Consider the following 21,345-nt stretch of genomic DNA (forward strand, 5'->3'; position numbering starts at 1 on the left):
TCTTTGCGACCCCAAGGACTGTAGCCTGCCAGGTTCCTCTGTCCATGAGATTTTCTAGGCAAGAATACTGGAGTAGGTTGCCATTTCCTCCTCTAGGGATCGAACCCGTTTCTCCTGCATTGGCAGGTGGATTCTTTACAAGTGAGCTACCTGGGAGAGTCTTTTCTTATTGCTACAGTAAAGATTTTAATACCTCCCAACCTTGGCTGTAAACATAAATAATCTGGGAGCTTTGAATAATCTCCAAAACTACCCTGCACATCTACTGGAGTATAATAGAATTGAAAATATTGGCATCAGGTGTGAGCAAAGCTCCCAGTGATTAAAAAAATGCAGTCTAGGTTGAGACCCTTTGGTCTATGGTAATTCCAGGTGCACTTCTTTGAGAGTTCTTAGAAATTACTTTGCAACAGATTTTTGGCAGAAAAAAAAAACAGGGAAAACAAATCCACCTTGCTTTAAACCTCCAGGCACCAAGCAGAATGCAATTTTCACTTGGATGCCTTTAAGCTCCTGAATAGGGCCACTGTTGCCTGTTGCCCTAAAATGACTTTGGCATTTCTACCAAAGTGGAAAAAAAATTAACAAATCATCCTTGTCCAATTAAGTTGATGCCACAGCTGTGACCTTTACCAATGTCAACTGCAGCTAAAGTTGACTTTGAATTGCATGGAAAGAAAAACAAAGATAGACGATGGTGACTCCCTGGGATGGAAATGAAATAATGAGCTTTCATAACATAATTTCATCATTTTTTTTATCTACACTACTTTTCTGAATTGCTTCTCACTTCTGCTGTCTTTTGATATTTTCCTTTCCTTATGACATTTACTATTGTGATCACTGACATTAAATGTATTGTGAGGATTCATCCATACTTTTTTTTTTAATAATCCAGACTTTATTTTATTGCTACATTTTCCCCACACACAATAGGGTACATTTGCTTCTGCCTACCTTTTCTATTAATATAATACTGGCACGGTTTAGAGTTGTTTAAAAAACAAAAAGCAAATCTGGATTGATCCTCTCTTTATAAAATAGTTGATTTTTTTTATACTGCAACAATTCAGCCCCTCTAAATACACAGCTTCCAAGAGGCAAAAAATCAGGTGTCACAAACTCTGGCTTAAAAATATGCAGGCAGCAGGCACTGTACCTGTGCGTTTAATATACCTGAAGTCTACTGCTACTCCAAACCAGCTACACTAACAGCAATTCTTGGAGCATCTAGATAGAATCTTAATCCTGATGGCAATATGTGGTTGTTAGAGAGTCGAACAGGATACCTGGGTTATGCCTTTGGCCAACCAAGTGAGAAAAGTATGCAAAGACCACATCTAACCACAGCAGGTCATCAAGCTTACTATCCTGTCACAGTTTATAAAGGTGAGGAACTAATTATTGGGAGCTGTGCAGTCAAAATGGCCCGAGAACAAATATACTCCTACAGTGCATAAGATCGAGTCAGCCATCTTGTGGATCCTTGTCTCTGGATGTGATCTCAAATGCTTGAAAAGGACACTTCAAATATGCTGGGAAATAGTTATCAGAATGTTTGGGTATCTTTGTTCCTGAATGTCAAGTAACAGGGCTCACCTCCATGCTATTCCTTGCAATAAGCACAGAGGGCGACTCCTTAGAGACGGCTAATTATAGCCACTGAGCTTGGGAGAGTTCAAGGGGTGGGTAGGCTCAGGACCATCCAGGGCTGAGTAGAAAACTCTATAAGCCAACCTGACAGCCTTAAGTCTTATCCTGGTTCTGAGAACATTTCAGTTCGGCTCAAAGTCTGCCTTGCTTCAACTCTGTGGTGACAGACATTTGAACTCACTGGGTCTGAAGATAAAGATATCCACTCACCCATAGTTTTCGATCATTGGCACAGAAGAGCTGAACTTGGTTGGCCATGCACTGTGCCTCAGCATCATTCAGAATGTGGAATCCATTTCTGCTGTCATTAGCACTATACCATTTTCTTCCTTAAGTTCACAGTAGTATTATAAAATCTGTTAACTGGCCGCAGCTTCCCCTGGGATCTCAATATTTATCAGGGCAGTGAAGTGGAGTTCAGTTACCTGTCCATTGCCGGACTAAAAACTCATAACCTTCCCTTCTTGGTTGACCACACAGAAATGTTGGACAGCACTAAGCCCTGTTCCAAATCAAAATTTCCTTCTTTTGTAGACTGTTATCTTATTTTGGCTGCAAAATACTGCTGCCAAATCTGTTTTATTTCTTTGCCAGTTTTGTCTTTCACCATCTCAGTGTTGAAGATTGAGCTGAGAGTCCTGTCCTTACTGAATCCTCGGCTCACAGGCTGTTTCCCCAGTGTCTTCTGTTCCACACGTGTGATAAAAGTCCCCTTGCTTGATGCTGCACTGGCTGCTTGCTAAACTCACTGCGCTTCTCTAGTCAGGACTCAAAAGCAGCGGGGTCAGACCTGCACAACTGCTGGATCTTTTTGCTTAGCGGTAGAAGGGGTTTAGAAGGGGTTGGCTTCGAGTACCTTCCCGACCCCGCTGCCGTTGGCGCCCCTGACTGGCCGGCCTGAGCGGCGGCGCAGCCGGAACACGGCGCGGCTGACGGAGCCCCAGGCCCAGGACGCGGCTGCGCACTGAGCACAGGCCGGCCTCCTGCAAGATGGCCGGCCCGTCACCAGGGCAGCCATGGCAGTTCCCGCCTCCTCCCTCATCCATGCTTTTATGCCAAAAAATTGTAGCTGTACTTATTTGAATATGTTCCTACATCTGCACAGTGAAACTAGGTAGTTTTTGTTTAAATTAATATCCTACCAAAAATCTTCTCAAAGTATTATCTTCATTTCCACATATATTAATGGTACTTATTTTGAACATTTATTGGCTAATGAGATACTATTACATATACTAAATGCTCTATGTTAATTTTGTTAATCTTCACAACAATTCGATAAGGTTGTGCTGTTATTGTCTTCATTTTATATCTATGGGAGCACAATCTAAGGGGTTAGTTGATCAAAATGTTCAAAATTAGAAAGTCTTAGAAAAAATATATTTACATAGTATCTTTAGAGATATCAGCATGATATAGTAGTTTTGATACTGATATTTGCTTTTAGTATAATTTACTTATTGTAAATGTATATAATTAATATTTAATAGTAAGTGTTTAATAACTAACTAGTACAAACTCTGAAAATTTGTGTAGCCAGCTTTTATAGGTATGTATAAGCCATGTCCAGCAGACCCCCGGAGTATTCACCGTTTTAGTAGGATATTAATTTAAACAAAAACTACCTAGTTTCACTGTGCAGATGTAGGAACATATTCAAATAAGTACAGCTACAATTTTTTGGCATAAAAGCATGGATGAGGGAGGAGGTCTATTCACCGTTTTAAAACCTGATTGTTTCCTCAGCAGAAACGTAAGCTGTGGGTCTAAATGACTATGTAGCACACATGCTCCAGAATTTTTAAAAAGTACCAACATGTAAATTATTTTTTAATCTTTCATCAGTAAATTCTCATAATATTGTACTCCTCAATTAATGAAATCTACAGCTTTTAAAATCCACAGTGAGTATATAGTTTGTATGTGAAGTGCATATGTCTATTGGAATTATGTATACACATATATACCTACATACATGATGTAATAAAAAACTGCATTATCTAATCTTCTGGAAAAAATAAAATAACATTTTGGGGGCGATTTTGCTTTTTTTCCAGATGTAGGTTAAAAATTGCTTACTTGGATTTGTTTCACAGATTTCAGGAAAAACCATTCAAATACACTTTTCAAAGAAAAGGCAAAGATTTTTTAAAATGTAGATTAGAACAGCCATTTATACATTATACATGCACATGTATAATCATAAGGGATTTGATTTAGGTCATACCTGAATGATCTTGTGGTTTTCCCTACTTTCTTAAATTTAAGTCTGAATTTGACAACAAGGAATTCATGATCTGAGCCACAGTCAGCTCCCAGTCTTGATTTTGCTGACTGTATAGAGCTTCTCCATCTTTGGCTGCAAAGAATATAATCAATCTGATTTTGCTATTGACCATCTGGTGACGTCCCATGTTTAGAGGCTTCTCTTGTGTTTTTGGAAGAGGGTGTTTGCTATGAGCATTACGTTCTCTTGGCAAAACTCTATTAGCCTCTATTGCCCTGCTTCATTTTGTACTCCAAGGCCAAATTTGCCTGTTACTCCAGGTATCTTTTGGCTTCCTACTTTTGCATTCCAGTCCCCTAAAATGAAAAGGACATCTTTTTAGGGTGTGGGTCCTAAAAGGCCTTGTAGGTCTTCACAGAACTGTTCAACTTAAGCTTCTTCAGCATTACTGGTTGGGGCATAGACTTGGATTACTGTGATATTGAATGGTTTGCTTTGGAAATGAACAGAGATCATTCTGTCGTTTTTGAGATTGCACCCAAGTACTGCATTCCAGACTCTTTTGTTGACTGTGGTGGCTACTCCATTTCTTCTAAGGGATTCTTGCCCACAGTAGTAGATATAATGGTCATCTGAGTTAAATTCAACCATTCCAGTTTATTTTGGTTCGATGATTCCTAAAATGTCAGTGTTCACTCTTGCCATTTCCTGTTTGACCACTTCCAATTTGCTTTGAATCATGGACCTGACATTCCAGGTTCCTATGCAATATTGCTCTTTACAGCATTGGACTTTAGCTCCATCACCAGTCACATTCACAATTGGTGCTCTTTTTGCTTTTGTGCCGTCTCTTCATTCTTTTTGGAGTTATTTCTCCACGGATTTCCAGTAGCACATTGAGCACCTACCATCCTGGGGAGTTCACCTTTCAACATCCTATCTTTTTGTCTGTTCATACTGTTCACGGAGTTCTCAATGCAAGAATACTGAAGTGGTTTGCCATTCCTTTCTCCAGTGGACCATGTTTTGTCAGAATGCTTCACCATGACCCATCTATCTTGGGTGGCCCTACATGGCATGGCTCCTAGTGTCACTGAGTTAGACAAGGCTAAAGGGGGAGACTGACCAAGGGGAATACTGGGTCTTGTTCTAATGGGCAGGGCCATGCTTAGTAAATCTTTAATCCAATTTTCTGTTGATGGGCAGGACTGTGTTCCCTCCCTGTTGTTTGACCTGAGGCCAAACTATGGTGGAGGTAATGAAGATAATGGTGGTCTCCTTCAAAAGGTCCCATGCATGCATTGCTGCTTTCAGTGCCCCCGACCATGCAGCAGGCCACTGCCGACCACACCTCCTCTGGAGACTCCTGGACACTCACAGGCAAGTCTGGGTCGGTCTCTTGTTGCACTAGTCAAAGCTATAGTTTTTCCAGTAGTCATGCACGGATGTGATAATTGGACTATAAAGAAAGCTGAACACTGAAGAATTGATGCTTTTGAACTGTGGTGTTGGATGAGACTCTTGAGAGCCCCTTGGACTGCAAGGAGATCCAACCAGTCAATCCTAATGGAAATCAGTCCTGAATATTCATTGGAAGGACTGATACTGAAGCTGAAACTCCAATACTTTGGCCACCTGATGCGAATCGCTGACTCATTGGAAAAGACCCTGATGCTGGGAAAGATTGAAACAGGAAAAGGGGATGACAGAGGATGAGATGGTTGTGTGGCATCACTGACTTGATGGACATGAGTTTGAGTAAGCTCTGGGAGTTGGTGATGGACAGGGAAGCCTAGCGTGCTGCAGTCCATGGGGTTGTAAAGGGTCGGACATGACTGAGAGACTGAACTGAATTGATATCATGTGTATCAAGGAAGTTAAGAAAAATTATGATATGTAATGCTCATGTCACAACAGTGACCTGAGATAGGCACCGAGGAAATGGGGCACAGAGAGGCTAAGTGATGTGACAGTCTCTAGCTCCCTCTTGGGCACATATCACTAAGACTATAATCAGCCAACTCCAAAGACTTAGTAGTTTGAGGTCCTCATTTAAAAGTTACATTTTGGATAAAAATTGTTCCATGACTGAAAAGTTTACTTCTCTTACATACACTGCATATCATGTTTTATTATTCAGGATTTTTCAAATATTATCTGTGATATTTTTGATATATATAATATTTTTCAAATATTATCTGCACAGAGATTCAAGCCCCAAGAATACATAAATAGGGCTTCCCCAATGATCCAGCAGGTAAAGAATCTGCCTGCAATACAGGAGACACAGGAGATTTTGGTTCAGTTCCTGGGTCTGGAAGATCCCCTGGAGGAGGGCATGGCAACCCACTCAGTATTGCTGCCTGGAGAATCCCATGGACTGAGGAGCTTGGCAGGCTACAGTCCAATGGGTCACAAAGAGCTGGACATGACTGAGTGACTAAGAAGCAAAAGGCAAAGAAGAAAAGGAAAGAGATACACATCTGAATGTAGAGTTCCAAAGACTAGGAGCTTCTTAAGTGAACAAAGCACACACACAGGTACATAAAATGCAATTGCCACCGTATTTGAAAAGATAAATAATACAAGCAAAAGAGAAATGCCAGAGAGGCTTTTAATGCTAATTTGTAAAACAGAATGCTCTATGGTATATCAACTTAGATTTACTGAACTTTATCTTAAATAATTAGATATGTTATTATTTTTTTAAAAATAAGCATTCTCTAAACTACATGCATCTAAATGCTTCCTATGTTTTCCTGTGATAAACCTAGAGAAATAATAATATATATGTATTATTTATTTCGATGACAGGATACAGGACAGTAATTTCTTCCATATATTCAGGGTCATAAAGAGCCCAGTTTTAATAATGAGCCTAGTAAATATATTTTAAGTTGGAGACAAGTGTCATGTGCCCATAAAATTACAAAGCTGCTTTGCCTAAAGTCACTGAACTTAATACAGTTGAATCTTTGCTTCTCCCTTAAACTAACCTGAAGTGGAGGGAGTATGTGGCTTTCTGATAGGTGGCAGAGATTGTGTAAGGTAGCTGTATACTTAACCAATAATCTGTTTCAATAAATTTACCAGGAATTTTTTTTAAACATAAAAATATATTATTATGCAACTTTCTTCCCTGAGTTTGGCTGAATTAAAAAACAAACAAACAAACACTGTTTTCAAAGGAGGATCAGAGAGATGTAAAGGAGAAAATTATTGGCCTAAATTTTTTGAGATCCTCATTACATAATAAAAACAAAGAAGATAATATAAAATGGAAATACTTATTTCAAATGATTTTGACAGAAAAAGAAGGTTACACAGATTAATATGTTTTTGAGAAATCAACCAGTTACAGGAGAAAAACAGAACAGTAAATTTATTTTGTTTTACTTAATTTGGACTCTTCATCGTGAAAATAGCATTTCCCTCATCTACAGATTGGCCACATCCCCAGATGTAATGAATTGGTAGGTATCTGTAACAGTGCTCCTCAGGGTTTTTTGTCCACCATCCTCTAGTCCACCATGGATTTGCTTAAGAAGCTGGACTCCTGTCTATAGCATTTATTTCAACAGCAAGTGATCTTTAGGCAAGTGAAAAGAATTGCACCTTCAAGTATACTGCCTGAAACTAAACTCCTTTCTTTAATAACAATTTCAGATTGTCGATATTTATTTAAAAGAAGAGCTTGCAAACTGAAGGTTCTGATGATTGAAACAAAAGTGGAACTGAAACGCCCTCTTTGTCCTGTATAGAGTGATGGCAGGGATTTGCTTAAGTAGTTGCTAAGTCACACCCAATTCTTTTGCAACCCCATGGACTATAGGCTACCAGGCTCCTCTGTCCATGGGATTTTCCAGGCAAGCATACTGGAGTGGGTTTCTATTTTCTATTTCCTTCTCCAGGGGATCATCCTAACCCAGGGATGGAACTTATGTCTCCTGCATTGACAGGTGGCTTCTTTACCGCCAAGCCACAGGGAAGCCCTCCTAATCCCCTAGGGAGCTCTTAAAAACTAATGATGACTGGAGCCAAACCAGGAAGAATTTGTCTTAGGTGTGTCCCAAGTATTAAGACTTTTTTTTTAAAAAATAACTATCACAAGTGATTCTAATGTACAGTCACAGTGTTGAGAACTACAGACTTAATTTCTGAAAAGTGTATCCACTTTTGTAAGGATGGTGGTTATACCCTAGAAGAAAGTATTTTCCATAATAAACCCCTGGTGTAAACTGGAATATAATATAAGATATTTTCTTATAATATTGTAAAATAGTGATGGTGATAATTCTGCCTAAGAAACACCCTGTTCACTTATAAAGAAAATTTGTTTTCCAATATTCTCTGAGTGACTATGAAAACTTTACAAACTGGGTTACTATCTCCCATTTACTTCCTGATTTTTCAATGAATTTGCTCTTACTTGGATTCACTTTGATGATAATACAGATCAAAGTCAAGAAAGTACCTTATTTGATTTTAGATTTCAAAGCACAAATAAAGTGTACCTTGGCTGTTGTGCTTACATATGCAGTCCTAGGGTCAGTTATCATGGTTGGGACTGATATCTGACTTCCATACGGCCTGAAGGGATTCAAATGGGGAAGCTGCTGATCACGGAAAACAGTTGAGAGGCAGAGTTGTACAGTCTCTTTCATTGCTTTCAGCTGTGACTCCTATAAAAACAAGAGAGATCACAATTTTTACATGTGGTTCTGGTCATCATTCACCTGACTAGATTCTCCCTTTTCTCCTAGCCTATATTCATTCCCCAAATGCATATTAGTTTTAATACATAATTGCCCAACATAAATTTCATGATAACATGCCATGTAATGCACACTCAGTCTGTTTTTTAGGAACTAATGTGTTTCAAGATATATTTTGATCACTGGAATTCAGAGACATAGCTTACATTTTTTCATGACATAGCTTATCATGATTTCAATCATGATACCTTGCTGGCAAGGAAACATAGAGTCACTCTAAATCGATCCTTTTAGCATCTGCCATCTTTCTTTTATCATAAACCTCCTTTATTACAAATCACTCCTCTTGTGATGTAGGCTTTTCTGTGTTTCTCAAATCAGCCTGTATCTTCACTCAATTAATGATAAAACTCTTATTTCCTTGGGTCCTGTTAAGTAGCAGGAGTTATTCAGATGTGATTGTAAGTGATAATCAAACATCTGTGAAACTGGCATTATTATTTCTGTTTTACTATGAATGCAACAAAATTTCAGGTTCTAGACTGTTTTCTTCTTTTTAAATTTTTATTTTATATTCAAATATATTTTGGTTTACAATGTTGTGTCATTTTTAGGTTACAACAAAGTGATTCAGTTATACATATACCCCTTCATTTTCAAATTCTTTTCCCATATAGGTTATTACAGTATATTGAGTAGACTTCTCAGTGCTATATAGTAGGGCATTAGTAGTTATCTCATTCATATAACAGCAGTGTGTATATGCTCATTTCAAAGTCCTAGTTTACTCCACCTTTCCCCTTAGGTAACCATAATTTTCTAAGCCTGTGAGTCTATTTCTTTTTAAATATGTTTATTTGTATCATTTTTATATTCCACAAGTTGTATCATATGATATTTGTATCCCTCTGTCTGATTTCCTTCACTTGGCATGATAATCTCGAGGTCCATCCATGTTGCTGCCAAGGGCATTATTTCACTTTTCTTTATGGCCAAGTAGTATTTTGCTGTATATATGTACCACATCTTCTTTAATCATTCCTTTATCAATGGGCATTTAGGATGCTTCCATGTCTTGGCTATTGTAAGTAGTGCTGCAATGAACACTAAGGTGCATGCACCTTTTTGAATTATGGTTTTCTCAGGATATGTGCCTAGGAGTGGGATTGCTGGATCATATGGTAGTTCTATATTTAGTTTTTAAGGAAACTCCATACTGTTCTCCACAGTGTTTGTACCAATTTACATTTCCATTAACAGTGTAGGAGGGCTCCTTTCTCTCCACATGCATTTCAGCATTTATTGCAGAACTACTTTTTCTTTAGGTTTACATTTCAAGGTAGACTGAACTATATAGAGACAACCATCTCCAACTGCCATCCAACCTCCAGATCCCACTGCTAAACATATTTTAAATTGCTTACATGGTTTTAAAATGATGTAAAGTTGAGTACCGATGACAAAGACATCCCCAGGTACCAAAATAGAGAGAGACACATAACGTTGAGGAAATCTCATGGTAACACAGGGGTAACTGGGGGAGAGCATATAGACCCTAGTAAGACAATAACATACATATATCCACTTGAAGATATGAAATGTGGCCTCTGGGGCAAGAGAGAAGAAGAAAAGAGAATAGTTGCTGGAGTCATATCCCTGGACGAACTGACACAATTGGCGTTTACCCTTTTTGCGTAGTTCCATGTTTGCATCAATGGATCCAATGGATCAATGGATCAATGAAGCAGAAAAGTCTGTTGTCTTCTCCTGTCACAGTAGTATACTCCCAACAAAACTACTGCCTTTTGTATATGATGTCAGGAATACATCTACAGATAGCATCCCCTCCTACCTATTGTCTCCTATACAGCCTCTGTGGTCAATTTCTTGAGAGTGACTATGGCTTTGATTTTTCCCAATGTTCTCTGTGTTTCCTACTAATATGTGGTATAAGATTTATCTTTAAGATGAGAGTGTATATTGCTATAATAGCAATTTAAGAAATCTTTCTTTTTGGTCATATCACGAAATTTTAAAAAAAGGCAACAGTAAGAGCAGCAACTGGAAATATATAAGAAACAGGACACACATGTATTTCCTTCACATTAACCTTGCCCTGTCACAGTTCATAAAAATCTGATAAGAACAAAATAAAAGTCTGATAAGAAATAGGATGGAGGGGCTTTGTTAACTGGGCAGTAGGGAGTTAAGTTGAATAATAAACTTATACTCAAAATGGTCCCTTTTATTTCCTTGCCTGAGTAGCTGGATGCTTGCTATGGCTGATTATGTTTGTTTTCTTTATATAATTTATCACTAATTTTAATTTATTAATATATATATGTATAAATTGTCTGTTTTGTTCAGAACTGTATAGCTAGCACCTAACACAATCCCTGACACATGAGAAAGGACACACAAAAATTTTTTTTTAAATAAATACTTAGTTGAAAATGTTATTTATTTTTTTGTCAGGGAAAGAAGCTATCTCAATAAAAAGAAATGAAGTAATGATTCAGATTACCCTTCCTATTGAGTCTTTGTTATAACCTTGGATGGTCCTAACCTTCTATTACTGCAGAATAAGTGTGGGTGCTGTTCTCTGGAGTGAGATGTTCCAGGTTCCACTGAACAATTTGAGTATGTTTCCTGTTTCTCATAATATAGTTAGATAATGCAAATAGAGCTAATGTGACAATATCAGGCAGGTCTTGGCCAGGGCTCAAACTTAACATGGCTTTGAAATGTAGATTTTTCATTGCTCAGATAATGCAGGAATTATTTGATAGTTATTTGATTCACTGCATTTATGTCACGGCTCCTCTCAACAAAGTATATATATAAAAGTTAGATCTATGACAGGCACAAAATATATATGTATATGTTGATATAATAGACAAATTCCTGAGCAACAGCTAAACTCAGATGTCAATAGTAAACAATGAATGGCATCAAGCTAATACTTCATTTTAAGTAAACATTCTTTAGGCAAGACAAAATTCCCAGTGGAGCAATCGATACATTTGAACATGGGTGAAATCATCTCATCTGCTCATCCAGGCCTCCTGACATTTTCAGGGTCAACTTGGACAGCAGAATCAACAATACACAGGTGTAACCTCCAACTCCTCACCTTTCATAGCCATTGTAGTAAGCTATCTTTCCTCTTATGTTTCAACCTATTCTTAACCTCATCGTTTTTTACTTCCTTTCTTTTTTTGGATCACAAGCTTGTGAATTGGCCTCCTATATTAGATTCTGTATTCACTCCTTCATTACACTGTAGATTTTACCTGCCAGAGACCACAGATTTCTGTGAACAATGCTTCCCTAATTTGTTCATCTTTCTACCAAAAAAAAGCTCACATCTTTCCAGTTAATCCCTCTAACTAAATAAAGCCTGTAATTGATGCTACTCAGGTTTGGCTTGGCCCATCCATGAGCAAGGCCAAGACAATGATTTTACACCACAATGTCATTACATTTTGATTTATACTGCTAGCTTTTGTCTGTTTTAAAATTGCAGGTAAGGCCACTGTTCACTTTAAAGTTCACTGGAACAGGATGTCACCTAATGAAATATGATGTGACTTATACAAAGTATAGTTTGCCCTAGATCTTACAACATATCCCCTGTGAGATTCTGCCTTATTTTTGCCCTTGATCTTCTTCCCACACCAAACCACATTTCCCATTTCCTCTGCCACCTGATAATAAAATGCAAAGTCTTTAAGGATATCCTGCTTGTCACAATGTCTTTTGTTTATAGTCCATCAAACGTTTCAAGTTCGTTCTCATCTAGGAACCTTTACACTTGCTGTTTTCTTTGCCTGCAGAACTCTCTTTCCAAGTATCTACATAGGAAACTTCTACTTAAAATGTATGCTTCAGCTCACATATTATCTTCTATGAAACATAATTACTGATTACTCTATCAAAGAACACTTCTATCTCAAAGTCTTTATCACAAAGGTTCTTAAATTATCTTTTGCAGCCCTTGTCATAAGTGCAAATTATCTTATTGTTAATATGTTTATTGTTTTATCTATTTCAATGTTGGGAAAAGGTGTTTGCTATGACCAGTGTGTTCTCTTGACAGAACTTAGTCCTAGCCTTGCTTGATTTTGTACCCCAAGGCCAAACTTAGCCTGTTACTCCAGGTATCTCTTGACTTCCTTTATTTGCATTCCAATCCCCTATGATGGAAAGGACATTTTTGGGGGGTGTTAGCTCTATATGGTCTCGTAGGTTTTCATAGAACTGGTAACTTCAACTTCTTCAGTATTAGTGGTTGGAGTATATAGACTTGGGTTACTGTGGCGGTGAATGATTTACCTTGGAGATGAACTGATTTGGTCATTTTTGAGATTGCACCCAGGTACTGAATTTCAGACTCTTCTGTTTACTATGAGGGCTACTCCACTTTTTCTAAGGAACTCTTTCCCACAGTAGTAGATAAAATGGTCATCTGAATTAAATTCGCTCATTCCTGTCCATTTTAGTTCACTGATTCCTAAAATGTCGATATTCAAGCTTGCCATTTCCTGCTTCATCTCATGCAATTTATCTTGATTCATGGACCTAACATTCCATGTTCCTATGCAATATTGTTCTTTACAGCATCAGACACACCACCAGACACATCCACAACTGAACATCATTTCTGCTTTGGCCCAGCCTCTTCATTCTTTCTAGAGCTATCAGTGATTGCCCTCTGTTTTTCCCCCAATATGAAGAGTATGTCATGCAAAATGCTGGACTAGATGACTCACAAGCTGGAATCAAGATTGCCAGGATAAATATCAACAACCTCAGATATGAAGATTATACTACTTTCGTGGCAAAAAAGCAAAGAGGAACTAAAGAGACTCTTGATGAGGGTGAATGAGGAGAGTGAAAAAGCTGGTTTAAAACTCAGCATTCAAAAAACTAAGATCATGACATCCAGTCCTATCACTTCCTGACAACCAGATTGGGAAAAACTGGGAACAGTGACAGATTTTATTTTCTTGGGCTCAAAAATCACTGTGGATGGTAACTGCAGCTACAAAATTAAAAGACACTTGCTCCTTGGAAGAAAAGCTATGACAACCTAGACAGCATATTAAAGAGCAGAGACATCACTTTGCCAACAAAGGTCCATATAGTCAAAACTATGGTTTTTTTGAGTAATCATGTACAGATCTGAGAGTTGGACTGTAAACAAGGCTGAGTGCAGAGGAATTGATACTTTTGAACTCTGGTGCTGGAGAAGACTCTTGAGAGTCCCTTGCTTTCCATGGACAGCAAGGAAATCAAACCAGTCCATCATAAAGGAAATCAACCCTGAAAACTCACTGGAAGGGCTGATGCTGGAGCTGAAGCTCCAATCCTTTGGCTACCAGATGCAAGAGCTGACTCACTGGAAAAGACCCTGATGCTGGGAAAAGATTGAGGGCAGAAGGAGAATGGGGCAACAGAGGATGAGATGGTTGGATGGCATTACTGACTGAGTGGTCATGAGTTTGAGCAAACTATGGAAGATGAAGAAGGGCAGGGAAGCCTAGCGTGCTACAGTTCATGGAGTTGCAAAGAGTTGGACAAGACTTCGAGACTGAACAACAACTTCTCCAGTAGCATATTGGACACCTTTGACCTGGGGGCACATCTTCCAGTGTCATGTTGTTTTGCCTTTTCATACTGTTCATAGAGGTCCATAACATTGTAAAGGAGGCTGTAATACAAGAAGGCAAAGTGGTTGTCTGAGGAGGCTATACAAACAGCTGAGGAAAGACGAAAAATGAAAGGCAAGGGAGAAAGGGAAAGATATATTCAACTGAATGCATAGTTCCAGAGAACAGCAAGGAGAGATAAGAAGGACTTCTTAAGTGAACAATGCAAAGAAATGGAAAACAATAGAATGGGAAAGACTAGAGGTCCTTCAAGAAAATTGGATATATTAAGGGAACATTTCATGCAAGGATGGGCATGAAGAAGGACAGAAACAGCAAGGACCTAACAGAAGCAGAAGAGATTAAGAGGTGGCAAGAATACAAAGAAGAACTAAACAAAAAAGATATTCATCATCCAGATACCCATGATGGTGTGATCACTCACCTAGAGCCATACATCCTGGAATGCAAAGTCAAATGGCCCTTAGGAAGCATTACTACAAACAAAGTTAGTTGAGGTGATGGAATACCAGCTGAGCTATTTAAAAGCCTAAAAGATGTTGCTGTTAAAGTGCTGTACTCAATACATCAGCAAATTTGGAAAACTCCAGTGGCCACAGGGGTTTTCATTCTAATCCCAAAGAAGGGCAATGCCAAAGAATGTTTAAAATACAACTGCTCTCATTTCACATTCTAGCAAGGTAATGCTCAAAATCTGTCAAGCTAGGCTTCAGAAGTACGTGAACTAAAAGTTTCCATATGTACAAGCTGGGTTTCAAAGAGGCAGAGGAACCAGAGATCAAATTGCCAACACTGGTTGGATCATGGAGAAAGCAAGGGAATTCTACAAAAACATCTACTTCTGCTTCATTGATTACACTAAAGCCTTTGATTTTGTGGATCACAGCAAACTGTGGAAAATTCTTAAAGAGATGGGAATACCAGACCATTTTACCTGCCTCCTGAGGAACCTGTATGCAGGTCAAGAAGCAACAGTTAGAACTGGACATGGAACAATGGACTGGTTCAGAACTGAGATAGGAGTAGGACAAGACTGTATATTGTCACCCTGCTTATTTAACATATATGCAGAGTACATCATGTGAATGCTGGACTGGATGACTCACAATCTGCAATCAAGATTGCCGAGAGAAATAGCAACAACCTCAGATATGCAGGTAATACCCCTCTAATGGCAGAAAGTGAAAAGGAACTAAAGAGCTGCTTGATGAGGGTAAAAGAGGAGAGTGAAAAAGCTGGCTTACAACTCAACATTCAAAAAACTAAGATCATGGCATCCTGGTCCCATCACTTAATGTCAAATAGAAAGGGAAACAGTGGAAGCAATGACATTTTATTTTCTTGGGTTTAAAAATCACTGTGGATGGTGATAGCAGCTATGAAATTTAAAGACCCTTGCTCTTGGAATGAAAGCTATGGTAAACCTACAGATGATAGTAAAAAGCAGAAACATCACTTTGCCGACAAAGGTCTGTATAGTCAAAGCTCTGGTTTTTCCAGTAGTCATGTAGAGATGTGACAGTTAGACCATAAAGAAGGCTGAGTGCTGAAGAACTGATGCTTTTGAACTGTGGTGCAGGAGAAGACTCTTGAGAGTCTCTTAGACTGCAAGGAGACCAAACCAGTCAATCCTAAAGGAAATCAGTCCTGTATATTCACTGGAAGGACTGATGCTGAAGCTCCAATACTTTGGTCATCTGATTCAGAGGGCCAACTCATTGGAAAAGACTTGATGCTAGGAAAGATCAAAGTCCAAAGGAGAAGAGGGAGTCAGAGGATGAGATGGATGGACACCAACACCGACTCAATGAACATGAATTCGAGGAAACTACGGGAGATAGGGAAGGAAAAGGAAGCCTGGCGTGCTAGTCTATGGGGTCACAAAGAGTTGGACATGACTTAGTGACTGCACAGCAACACTGCAATGTGAGTTCTTTGAGGGCTGATATATTTTAATTTTTATTATATATTGGAGCATAGTTGATTAACAATGATGTGTTAGTTTTGGGTGTACAGCAAAGTGATTCAGTTATACATAAACATGTATCTATTCTTTATCAATTTTTTTCCACTTATGTTATTACAGAATATTAATCAGTGTTCCTTGTGCTATACAGCTGGGCCAATATTTTTTTTTTTTGCAGTACCACTGGTTTCTAAATAAACAAATATTTGTTAAAATATAAATAAAGGAAATCTCCAGAGGATAAGTTTTATGGAGAAAATAACAAACTACTTTTCATTTCACCCTGTATATTATATAATATAAATATATTATTTTGGACATTAAAATACTAGTGCTTATGCTATAGCATATGTAAAACTTGTAAGAAATTATTATTTATATATATGTTTGTAGGATGGTGGGAGATTTAGAAGCCATTTTTTTTCACATCTGTATATGAGTAGTTTTCTCAAGAAAAATGCATTTTTGTGGGGATGCCTAGATACATATGGCAAAGACAACAGTGTCCTCATTTCGTATCTCCTTTAAAAAATTCACAAGGTAATATTCATGTCTGTCTTCATTTATTTACATGATGTGAAATCCTGAGAGAGATCCTTGTGCACCAGTGGCAGCTGTCTTTGGAAAAATCATGAAGGACTGGGAATCCAAAGGCTTTCCCTTCCCCTACCTTTATTTCACCAAGAAATTACCTCTGAATCCTGAAAGGTCATTTGACAAACAGTTTTATTTTGCTGTTCTACATACTTTGGCCCTTGTATGTAGGATGAATAGCAAGTATGTTAATTTATGAAGTTAGATCTTCATCTACCTGTTTAATCAGTATCAATTTATTATGCTCTTGCCATGTGCCAGATACATTGTCACAAGAAGAGTTCTTGTTCTTTTACTATTTTGTCCTGGGAGTCTGTGCAGATCACCTATCTGTGTCATCTATAATATGATATAATAATGCATAATTTCCTGGGTCAAATTTTGTGAGGATCAGATGCAAAAGAAACTTCTAATATAAGAATTTGAGAGAGAGATTTTTCACACCATAAAGATATTTTTACAGTTCAGTAGCTGAGGCTATCATTCATCCCAACCCAGGAATCAATGTGTCTCCTGCATTGGAGGTGAATTCTTTACATTTTGAGCCATTGGGGAAGTTCCATAAGATATTGCCATAAAATAACTGATTGTTTAGAAAATGAAGATTGATTCTTAGATCCTGAGATTATTATTGCTTTTATTGGGATGGTAATCTGAGACTTCTTTCATGAGAAGTATGAAATGAGAAACAAGTTAGAGTGTGAAGATGTTGTTTTCATAATATTTATTAGGTACTTAAGGCTATTTGAGGCCCAGATATAATATTATTTGGAACTAAACACATGAAGACAATTTTAAAAAGTCTTGTCTTATATAAAAATGATGGAGAGAGGTGAAGAGCAATTTCATTAAACTGTATTTTTGTATCCATTTGTGAAGTGAGCGAGCATTTCTACCTGTCTTTATGACTACAGTTTATGAGTCTCATATGTATCTTACATGAGATTTGTTGAAATCAACCTCTGGTAATATGCAGTGCTTTTATAGTTCACTGCAGCAAATGCAGTGACAAGATCCTGAAGGCTAAAGAGAAAAATTATCACAGAGCAGTCTCTCTAGGTTCTCATTCACTAATAATAGTAATTACTATGCTTATTGAGTATTTTTCATGTGCCGAGAATTCTCAGGACTTTACTTTTATGGAGGTATATAATTTTCCCATCATAATTATAAAGTCAATTTTATTATCATTCTACTTTATGGTGAAGTATAAAGAGTTTGAGGGATTTGAACACGGTCATTTGGTGAAAGGGTTATGATCTGAACACAGACTGACTCTGGAGAACTTTATTAAATATTACAGCATATAGTCTCTCATCCCAAATCTAGTCTGGCTGAGTGAGAGCTAACAAAGTGGTGGTGGTAGAAATGGGGAGAAGGAAGACACAGAGTGGATAAGACAAAGAAGGGAAAATTATTTTATCTTCAAGTTCTGTGACTCAGGACAAATTATAAATTGTGCATTATTATCATGTGACACCACTAGTTTTTATAACACATGTACTTAAGATATATGTATTCACTCTTCATGTTTCTCTGACTTAATGGTTCCACATATAATTATTTCCTAATTTTTTGTGCCCCAAAAAACTGTGAGGGATGCAGTGTTTTCTGTTTCTCATAGCACCTGGTACACGGTGGTCACACAAAAAAACATTTCAAACCCATTTAGTCACTCACTGACTAAATGGGTTATTTGAAGTCACATCATGGGAAAGGTTTAATGTTATGAAGAACATTCCAACAGTCACAGTTGTTAAATCTAAGAAGGGGGCCAGCCTGCCTCAGAATCTTGGAAATTCAATGTCTTTAGAACGTAACATACTGCAGAGATTTTGCCAGGGATACCAAAGAAAGGAAATATAAAAAGATGATCTAGTTGGACTTCCTAATTATACATATCTCTGATTTTCTGATTCTACCAATTCCATAAAGAATCATTTCCCATTTTAAAAATAGTATTATGCAGCATGAGTTGGATGTGGTCAGAAATTAGCATAATTGGTATAAACTTCTTCTTTCCTAAAGTGAAAAAACAAACAAACAAACAAACAAAACCTCCTAAAGCTGGAATCTTGGTAAGGTGAATTATATTTGAACTAGTCTACAAAAATGTAGGCAGGCTTCCCTAAAATTATTAACTATTACATTAAGTACTTGGATAAATATAAAATGAGACATGTCTCTTGTTTTCTTTATATTGATCAGATTGCATTCTCTATATGTCTACAAATATTTTTATTGTGTATAAATGAACCAACAATTCCCCATATGATATATAGAGAGGGTCTATTTTTCCATTGTTAGAATGATTGCTAACTCTAATCTAATCAAGAATAGATTTCAGGCAGAGGATGCATTGAAAACTTGTTAACATGCAGATTATTCCAAAATTGGCCCTGTTGCTTCAGCATAGACTTTATATGCATCTGATTGAGAGCAATGTGGGTGTTTGTATTTCCAAGTCTGAAACACTATGATTTAATTTTCAGTCAGAGTTCCCTGTATTAATATTTGCTAGATATATGTTCTAGAAATTAGATAAAACTACATTGGATGTTCAATAAATGGATGCTGAGTGAACAGAGAAATAATTTCAAAAATTATTTTACCCTTTTCTTCAAGTGAACTAGATAAAAAAAGGAATATTTACTTCTTATAGTTTTATATAGTTGACTGAAAAATGAAAGGAGGCCTTAAGAAATTTTGCCAAATACCATAAATATAAACTAACAGGACCATAATTCTAAATTTTATGACTAATTCCTCGCTCTATATTTTTATTTCCCTTTCTATATACCAATGCCCTATTCTCCATGTATGTCTCATATGAAGAGCATTGATAGGCAAAGGTAGGTATCAGATAGGAACTGTGGATTCTTTCTGAGCATAGATAATTGTAACACAATGAGACATTGACAAAAATAAAATGAAGTAGATGAAATAAGATAAAAGAAGGCAAAGAAAACCTTTTGGAATTAATGCTGATGAAAGTACAACTTTATGAAGTTTAAAAATGTGACCTTTATGGTATGTGAGTTTTATTTCAATACAGCTGTTATAAAGACAGAATGCTAGCCACTCTTGCATTATTTTTACATAAACAGAGGTGCTAAGAGAGCTACATTCTTTGATGTCTCTTCCTCCAGAAATTTAAGATTTCCAAAATAAAAAGCATCAGTGACTACTTACATTTGCTTTACAACTCAGCCATGCAAATTTAAGACATGGCATCTTTGTTGATGCTTTAAAGTATGTCTATCTGTTATGTTATAGAACAAATGTACCAGTAAGGTGAAAAATAAAACCATGCAATCATCACAGAGCTTCAACCTTAAGTATATTTACTGGAGCAGCAAAACGAAGAAAAGAATTGGGTTTCAAAAGAAAGCATCAAATGCTCATTAATTCTATAACCATCTCGCAAGCACAGCATCTGGAACTGTACTGATAAAAGAAGGGAAACAATGAGTATACGCTAGCTTCATCTGCTATAACCAAAGTTGTGATGGCTCATGGGTGTAATCAACTTACCCGGTCAAGAGCTGCTTTCTCCAGTTCATTTTTGGCTACAGCTAATTTTTGTTCCAGATCAGTAAGCTGTTGGGCCTGTAAAATGAGAGGTAAATCTTTTTTAGTAAATTCTATAATCTTCCCTCTCCACTTTAAATATCTGTCATTCACAGCCAAAGAATTTAGAAAAAGAAAACTATTGAAGTTCATTTAGAATTCAGGTTAAATATATCCTATTATGTGGTCATTTGTTCAAACTGCAGAAAATGTTATTCCAGATGAATATGTGCTAAATGCTTCACTGGATCAAAACATCTAGTTGCAAAGTCCCAGCTCAAGTCTTTGACCATCAGTTGTGTTTCTAGTCATTATGGACTAAATGTTGCCCATCCCTAAAACTCACGTTGAAGCTCTACACCCCTTTCCACACACCTTCTTAGTGTATTTGGGGATAAAGCCTTTAGGGAGGTAACTGAGGTTAAAAGAGATCATAAAGGTGAGGCCCTAATCCCACAGAATTGGTGTCCTTATACGAAAAGGAAGAGATACCAGAGATCTCTGTCCATCATCACAAAGAGGCAAGAATCAGTGGAAAGTTACCACCTGCAAGCCAAAAACAGCTCTCACTAGAAACCAAATCTGCCAGTACCTTAAGCACAGAACCATGAGAAAACAGATTCTGTTACATCACCCATTCTGTGGTAGTTTGTTAAGGTGCCCCGAGAAGACTAATACAATAGTATTCACTTAAAAAAAAATTGGTTTTTTTTTAGTATTACATGAATACAGTTCTATCCTACCATATCTCTGTATCTTTGCAAATATCACAACTGTATTGTTAAAAAAGACTCAGATTTGGAAGACATGTTCTCAAGTCCTGCCTCTACCAACTGCTATTTACTGTATATACTAGTTACATACATGACGAGTAGATGCTATGAGGGCTCACAAAGGGCCTGCTGCTGCTGCTAAGTCACTTCAGTCATGTCCGACTCTGTGTGACCC

The 21,345-nt window shown here is 37.4% G+C and overlaps 1 protein-coding gene and 1 pseudogene across 3 annotated transcripts in view; both read right to left on the bottom strand.

The window, feature by feature from the left end:
* LUZP2 (leucine zipper protein 2) overlaps nt 1-21,345 on the bottom strand; it is a 478,324-nt gene that overhangs the window by 36,215 nt on the left and 420,764 nt on the right. For 2 of the 3 annotated variants that reach the window (XM_070457275.1, XM_070457273.1), the window contains exons 8-9: nt 20,362-20,436; nt 8,395-8,562 (exon numbers count right to left, since the gene is read on the bottom strand). In XM_070457275.1, coding sequence (XP_070313376.1) covers nt 8,395-8,562; nt 20,362-20,436 — 243 coding nt within the window. The remainder of the gene's footprint in view (nt 1-8,394; nt 8,563-20,361; nt 20,437-21,345) is intronic. The other variant, XM_070457274.1, reaches the window with a different exon arrangement.
* LOC110152000 (ATP synthase mitochondrial F1 complex assembly factor 1 pseudogene) lies at nt 681-2,574 on the bottom strand (annotated as a pseudogene).

The sequence above is a fragment of the Odocoileus virginianus genome, chromosome 28 (genome assembly GCF_023699985.2).
Source record: "Odocoileus virginianus isolate 20LAN1187 ecotype Illinois chromosome 28, Ovbor_1.2, whole genome shotgun sequence".
Classification (NCBI taxonomy): domain Eukaryota; kingdom Metazoa; phylum Chordata; class Mammalia; order Artiodactyla; family Cervidae; genus Odocoileus; species Odocoileus virginianus.